We start from the raw sequence: 7,271 nt of genomic DNA, 5'->3' as shown, positions 1-7,271 counted from the left end.
CTCTGGAGTGCACGTAAAGGGGAATTTTCCCATGAGCCTTTAATTTTAAGTGTCTTGTATTAGCTTTTCATTTTACAGCAGAAGTGATGGCAGCATTCTCTAATTGGTGTTGATGCAGGGGGTCTCCTCCTGCTGTCAGGAGGGGTAGGACCAGCTCCTCCTGGAGGTCAGACACTCCATGGACAACCTGATTCCTCACCTCCCCAGCCCGGCCATTTCTCCCATCGGCCCCCTGGCACTTGCAACACTTCTCCTGACATCAGACTTCTCCAGCCCAGCTGCAGCTGGAGGTTACAGCTCCTCTGCACCAGCTCCCACTGGCTTCCCTCAGAGACCTGGCTGCACACGGGCACAGCAGAATTTCTCTTCATTGCAAACAAACAGAAGGAGAACATGGGAGAGTTTAACAAACAACAACCGCCACTGCTCAGCTGTGTGCTAAGGGGAAGCTGCCTCCACTGAGGTTCACCATCCCCAGGGGAGAACCTCACTAGCAATGTTTCAGACAGATCGATGGGAAATGAGAGATATGAACACAGTGAAGGAGGTGGCTGAAGAGAGAATTAGACTGCTGAGAGACAAGGGCAGGCTTCTAACTCCCTGAAGCTCAGAGCTTCAGTTTCAGTTCATACACTTCCTTGTAATTCCCATGTGGTCATGGTGGAAAAACTTCATCACTTTATTCAAAAGTTTTCAGTCATCTCAGCTGACAAACTTGGCTCAGGTGTTTTTTAAAAGTCTCAGGCAGTTCTCCCCCTTTCCAGGCAGAGCTCAGCTGTCTGACCATGGACATCGAGTGCCCCTTGCAGACGCCTCGGTGTATCTGACCTATTTGCCTGGGACTGGCCACTGACACCCAGGCCAGGAGGTCTCCTGCAGGAGACCAGAGCCCCTCGGGAGCTGCAGGTAGAGGGCAGGCAGAGGGGCCCAGGACACCTGCACTGCCACCAGGCATCTCTTTCCCTGTGACTTAGGGCATCTGTGTCCCTGTAGCTACTCCCGACCCTGGTTCTGGAAATATTTTTGTCTTTAAAATTGTAATTAAAAAAATGTTCATGAAATCCCCCAAAGACTGGTATATCAAAACAAGTCAAAACTAAACTAGGAGGAAATGAGCACAAAGAACGTAAAAAAGCTGGAAACTGTGTTCAAGATGTTTTGGGTATTCATCTTCCCTTATCTCTTCATTGTTTCATTTTTATTAACATTTCCTAAACATTACTATCATACTCAGACCTGCAGCATAAAAGACAGATATTTCTATGTCTTGCAGAGATCCCAGCACCCTAAAACCCCTCCCCACCCAGCAGCATCCTTGCCACTCCTCACCCCTCGCACAAAGAGAGTCACCACTAAGGTGGCAGGCTCTCTCACCTGATACGGGGAAGCTGGGTGACCACCTGCAGCGAAACACCCTGGGTTTGGGTGGCCAGATTTGCACTTGTCTCTACACATCTGTGTTACAGTGTCTGCTCAATGGGGTCTCTGCATCATCCATGGACACTCCTTTTTTATTCCCTCCAGGGTAAATGAAGAGTGACTCCTTTGTAGGTAAAGAAAGGGAAGACACTGGTCTCCCCCAACATCAGACACCTCCATGCAGATATCTGTGTCAAATCAAGTTGTCTAGACTTCCCCTCCCAGTCAATAGAGACAAAGGAGTTGTCTCCACTGAGGTGTCTGGAGATCCTTTTCCTGGTGACCAGAAAATGCTCCAGAAGGGTTCCCATAGGTCCTGTGCCACCCTTCCAAGCACCCTGCGGGTACTTCAGCTACCCCAGGGCATCTCAGAGAGCAACAGCTGATGGATGTGGGCAAAGGAATTACTGAAAGGAATTTGCTCCATCACCTTCCCAGGGACTGAGATGTGACTGACCAGCCTTTAGTTCCATGGATGTTCCTTGTTGCCCTGCTTGAAAATAGGTGCAATGTCTGCCATTTCCCACCCTGTTTGCCCTGACATTTCAAAGGTGACCAGGAGCAACCTTGCAATGACCCCAGGCAGCTCTCCCAGCACCCTTGGGCACATCCCCTCTGGTCCCGTGCACCTGTGTGTGGCCAAGTGGTGCAAGTGCTCCCCAGGCACACCCTCCTCTGCCATGGGTGTAGCCCTGCCTGCAGAGATGTTGGTCAGAGACTCAAGGACCAGGGAGGTCTGGGGGCAGATCTTACCAGGAGAAGAGGAAGGGAAAACAATGATTTCCTCAGCCTTTATCTGATTTCAGCCCCATCTGAGCTTTCACTGTCCTGCCTCCACCCCTGTACCCCAAGGCCATGTCTGCATCTAGCTCCTAGACAACCTGTTCCCTCTCCCACCCCTGTGCAATGCGTTCTGGTGTGTGAACACTTTAGCTAGAAGATCTCTGTCCATCCTCACCAGCCTCCAGCTAGGGCCTGTTTACGTCACAGAACATCACACTGAGGTCTTTCTGGGCTTTGATGTTGTTGTCCCCAAAGTTCCAAGAGGGCTCCATGGATCTTGGCTCTCCAGGATCCTGCCAAGCAGATGCTGAACCATGTGAAATGTGCTGTGCTGCAGGCCAAGGCTGTCATTCGGCTGTTTGTCTTTTTCCTCTGCCATGGTCACTGCAGCCACAGCTGCCCTCAGCATTCACATCCTCATCCACTTCTGCCTTGTTCATGAGTATCAGAGTGCAGCCCTCGTCAGTCATCACCTGCCTGCGTCCAAAAAGGGAGGGGTGAGGCAGGGGAAAGGTCCCTGTCTGGGTGCTGGCTCTGAGGACACCTCTGTTCCAGCCCCCCGACCATTTGCAGCAGGCAGGAGGGCAGCCCCTGCTCATGGACACCCTGCTCAGCCCTGTCTGCTCTGGAGCAGACCTGACACCAAGCAGCATCTCCCCTCAGAACCACCCCTGGGACTGCAACTTGGAGGGGGCTCACCTGGAAAGAAGTGCCCAGGAGTGAGCCAATACCCAGGCTGTGTGAGGGCTGAGCAGATGCTTGGAGACCCAGACAACAAAGAAAGCAAGTGATTTAGAAGTTCTGTAAGGATGAATTACAGTTGAGGAGGTTGAAGACCCACTGTCGACTGCAAGAGGAGCCTGTGCAAGCCAGAGTGGACAGACACCGCAACAGACACCGAAACCCTCCTCCTATGCCAGCACAAAATGTCAGGTCCAGCAACACAGCATTCTGCCCTGAGTGGGTGCCTGCAGGAAGAGGTTTCTCTTTCTCGTGCTTCTTCCCTGCAGGCATAGAATTGTTGCCTTAATCTTCTCCATGGACATCCCTTTCCCCAGATTCACATGTCTGAGCTGGCCTAGCTGGCTGGTCCTGGCTTTCTTCTGTGCTCCTGCAGGGCCCCAAGCCAGCGGTGCTGCTCTGCAGATCAAGGAGACTGTGGTGTCCTGGAGCCATGGGGTCACCCTCCACTGGCCATGCTGGTGGGGTAGGAAGCAGAGTCAGCCAGAGGGGATTCACTGCTGCTGAGGCCCTTTCCATCTTCCCTGGATGGAGCAAGGGCCAAGGACAGGGCTGGACAGGGCCTTGAAAAATGGGCAGAAACATGGTGGGGTGATTCTCATGACTGGAGTGTACCAGTTGATGGCTACAAGCTCTATAGGAGGCATAGACAAGGAAGGAGAGGTGGTGGGGTGGCGCTGTATGTTAGAGACTGTTATGATTGCTTCGAGCACAAGTGTTGTGAAGACAGGGTGGAGCGATGGGCTGAGGCCAACTGTATGAGTTTCAATAAGACCAAATGCCGGGTGCTGCACTTGGGCCACAACAACCCCTAGCAGCGCTACAGGTTTGGGGAGGAGTGGCTGGAGAGCTGCCAGTCAGAGAGGGACCTGGGGGTGTTGATTGACAGCCGGCTGAACATGAGCCAGCAGTGTGCCCAGGTGACCAAGAAGGCCAATGGTATCCTGGCTTGTATCAGCAATAATGTGGCCAGCAGGGACAGGGAAGTGATCTTACCCCTGGACTCGACACTGGTGAGGCTGCCCCTCGATGACTGGGTTCAGTTTTGGGCCCCTCACTCCAAAAAGGACATTGAATGACTCAAGTGTGTCCAGAGAAGGGCAACGGAGCTGTTGCAGGGTCTGGAGCACAGGTCTGATGGGGAGCGGCTGAGGGAACTGGGGGTGTTTAGTCTGGAGAAGAGGAGGCTGAGGGGAGACCTCATGGCCCTCTACAACTCCCTGAAAGGAGGGTGCAGAGAGGGGGGATGAGTCTCTTGAGCCAAGGAACCATCGCCAGGACAAGAGGGAATGGCCTCAAGCTGCGCCAGGGCAGGGTCAGACTGGCTCTTAAGAAGTATTTCTTTGTAGAAGGGGTTGTTGGGCGTTGGAATGGGCTGCCCAGGGCAGGGGGGGAGTCCCCATCCCTGGAGGGGTTGAAGAGTCGGGTTGACCCAGTGCTGAGGGATCTGGTGGAGCTGGGAACGGTCAGGGTGAGTTTCATGGTTGGACTAGATGATCTTCAAGGTCTTTTCCAACCTAGATGCTTCTGTGATTCTGCGATTCTGTCACATGTACAACCAAGAAGGGAGGTCTTGGTCCAGCCCTTGGCCCCTAAACAGATCCCACTAGGTCTCTGCGCTTGTCCCTTGAAACCATCCAGAACCTCAAACGAGCAAATGTCTTTTTGACGGAGCAGTTTCTTGAATGTATTCCCGATACCAGCTTTGGGAGAGTCGTCCAGCCTTCTGGCCGTGCCCTGAGGAACCCCTTTGGTGATGGTGGTGCTGGCATGGAGGCCAGCTCTGACACCTTGGTTCCCATGGCCTGATCCTGCCTGCAGTCACAGGGGTGTCACTGGACACAAGGGGACTGTCAGAAGCTACACAAGAGGTTGGTGGTGACACAAATGCAAGGCCACAGCAGGATAATGTGGAACAAAGGAGAGCCCAGCACTGAAAAGGCCACGTCCTGTCGCTCACGTTGGCCATGGCTCCAGGGAAGCAACAGCCCCACCTCACAGGCAGCAGAGAGGCAGTGCCTGCCGAGACAGTGAGGGGCAGCCCTGAGGGCACTGGTCTGCTCCTCTATGGGGCAGCTGGGCCCTTGGCTCCTGAATCCCTTCTGCCTGCTGGGGCTAGATGCCAGCTCCAGAGGAGATCTAAGAGAATGGAGGAGAGGCAAATTCAGAAAAAATTCTTTCTAAACCTAAGAAGATGTTGTGTGAATAATACTTGATGACCATAAACATAGTTTAACAAACAAATGCAATCTAAAGAAAAAGACGAACAAAAGATAAATTGGATTTTACAAAATACCTGGGATTTATATGAGGATGGACACCTTATTAATACTATAATAATATGTATTCATATAGTTTCCTCAGGGCATCCTTGATCTCCTGGTTCCTCATGCTGTAGATGAGGGGGTTCACTGCTGGAGGCACCACAGAGTACAGAAATGACAGCACCAGGTCCAGGGATGAATGCGAGATGGATGGGGGTTTCAGGTAAACAACCATGCCCGTGTTGATAAAGAGGGAGACCACAGCCACGTGAGGGAGGCACGTGGAAAAGGCTTTGTGCCGTCCCTGCTCAGAGGGGATCCTCAGCACCACCCTGAAGATCTGCACATAGGACACCACAATGAAAACAAAACACCCAAATTCTAAAGAGACACCAACCATGATAAGCCCAAACTCCCTGAGATAGTAGTCTGAGCAGGAGAGCTTGAGAATCTGGGGGATTTCACAGAAGAACTGGTCCACAGCATTGCCCTTGCAGAGAGGTAATGAAAATGTGTTGGCCGTGTGCAGCACAGCCCAGAGAAACCCAGTGCCCCAGGCAGCTGCTGCCATGTGGACACAAGCTCTGCTGCCCAGGAGGGTCCCATAGTGCAGGGGTTTGCAGATGGCAACGTAGCGGTCGTAGGACATGACAGTGAGGAGATTAAACTCTGCTATGACTAAGAAGAGAAAGAGAAAGGCCTGGGCAGCACATCCTGAGTAGGAGATGTCCCTGTTGTCCCAGAGGGAATTGTCCATGGCTTTGGGGAGAGTGGTGGAGATGGAGCCCAGGTCGAGGAGGGAGAGGTTGAGGAGGAAGAAGTACATGGGGGTGTGCAGGTGGTGGTCACAGGCAATGGCGGTGATGATGAGGCTGTTGCCCAGGAGGGCAGCCAGGTAGATGCCCAGGAAGAGCCAGAAGTGCAAGAGCTGCAGCTCCCGTGTGTCTGCGAATGCCAGGAGGAGGAACTCAGTGATGGAGCTGCTGTTGGACATCTGCTGCCACTGGACATGGGGGACTATCAGAAGAGGAAATAACAGTGACAATTCATTAGAAACTTTTCTGAGGGAAATCAATGTCATTTCACAACACCCCTCTCCCTACTGCACCCACGCTCCCATTTTTCCTTTTCTAGGAAAATTTTCTTCAGTTCTGTTTCTGGAACTCCAGTTGGTGCTGGATTAAATCACCATGAAGAGCAGGGCCTCTGCCTGCAGGCTGCCCACGAGTCAGCCCTGCTCTGCAGCAGTGGGTTTGTGTAAATGCTGGGATCAGGAGCCAGAGCTGGTGTTAGACTTTGTTATATGTGAGTGTTTGTAATGCAAAAGGGCCTGTCAGCATCTGCACACCCAGTGCTAAGGAACGAGGATGGCAGAAAGCTGTTAGAGAGCTTTGGGCTTTTTGAAGCTCCCCCCATTTCACTTGGGGAGTGTTCTTGGATGTCAGAATCCCTCAGGATTTCTGCTGTAGCCAGGGAGAACAGAGCAAGTCCTGCGAGGGAAGAGGATGGGCTGCAGGTTAATGGAGGGTGAGGGGAGCTGTTCTGTCCCTCCGACTTCTTCTGAGCTAAACTGCTCAAGCATGAGAACTCCTTTTCCATTTCTCCCACCAAATACCACAAAAGCATCAAAATGAAATCACAGAATTCAGAAAGCTCCTTATATTTTGATTAATCCCTGCCTTGACATTCCCCATATAATGTGTTCTCAGAAATGTCCTAGGAGTGATCTGGAGCTGTGAGCAGCCCTGACCCACGCAGTACCCTCTCCACAGCAGAAGGACCCTGCCCTGCCGGGGGTCCATCCTTCCCCACACAGCTTCTCCCCACAGCGCCGTGGGCAGCTCCCCGGGCAGGCTGAGTGCTGACCCTGGCAGGCGGCAGAGTCCCTGCCCCAGCACACAGCCCCTGGGCTGCAGGGACCCTGCTCTCAAGGACAGCCCTGGGCACCCCTGGCTGCACCCGCGCCTGCACACCCCTGCAGCCGTCCCCGGGAGAAGGCAGCCGCCATGGCCTGTCCCTCTGACAGTGCAGCAGGGAAGCCCTGCTCTGGAGCACGGCCTCCTC

The 7,271-nt window shown here is 53.0% G+C and overlaps 1 protein-coding gene across 1 annotated transcript; it reads right to left on the bottom strand.

Moving 5' to 3' along the window:
• Positions 1–5,274: 5,274 nt before the first annotated feature.
• LOC141917165 (olfactory receptor 14A16-like) lies at positions 5,275–6,201 on the bottom strand. The gene has a single exon (XM_074810250.1). It carries the CDS (start codon positions 6,199–6,201, stop codon positions 5,275–5,277), a length of 927 nt encoding a protein of 308 aa, XP_074666351.1.
• Positions 6,202–7,271: the final 1,070 nt, after the last annotated feature.

Source organism: Strix aluco, chromosome 34 (genome assembly GCF_031877795.1).
Source record: "Strix aluco isolate bStrAlu1 chromosome 34, bStrAlu1.hap1, whole genome shotgun sequence".
Lineage (NCBI taxonomy): Eukaryota > Metazoa > Chordata > Aves > Strigiformes > Strigidae > Strix > Strix aluco.
Note: the sequence above shows the minus strand (reverse complement) of the source record. Positions and strands in the feature narration are given on the sequence as shown.

Coding starts and splice junctions, on each gene's coding strand:
- LOC141917165 (XM_074810250.1), bottom strand. CDS start 6,201: ATGTCCAACAGCAGCTCCATCACTGAGTTCCTCCTCCTGGCATTCGCA.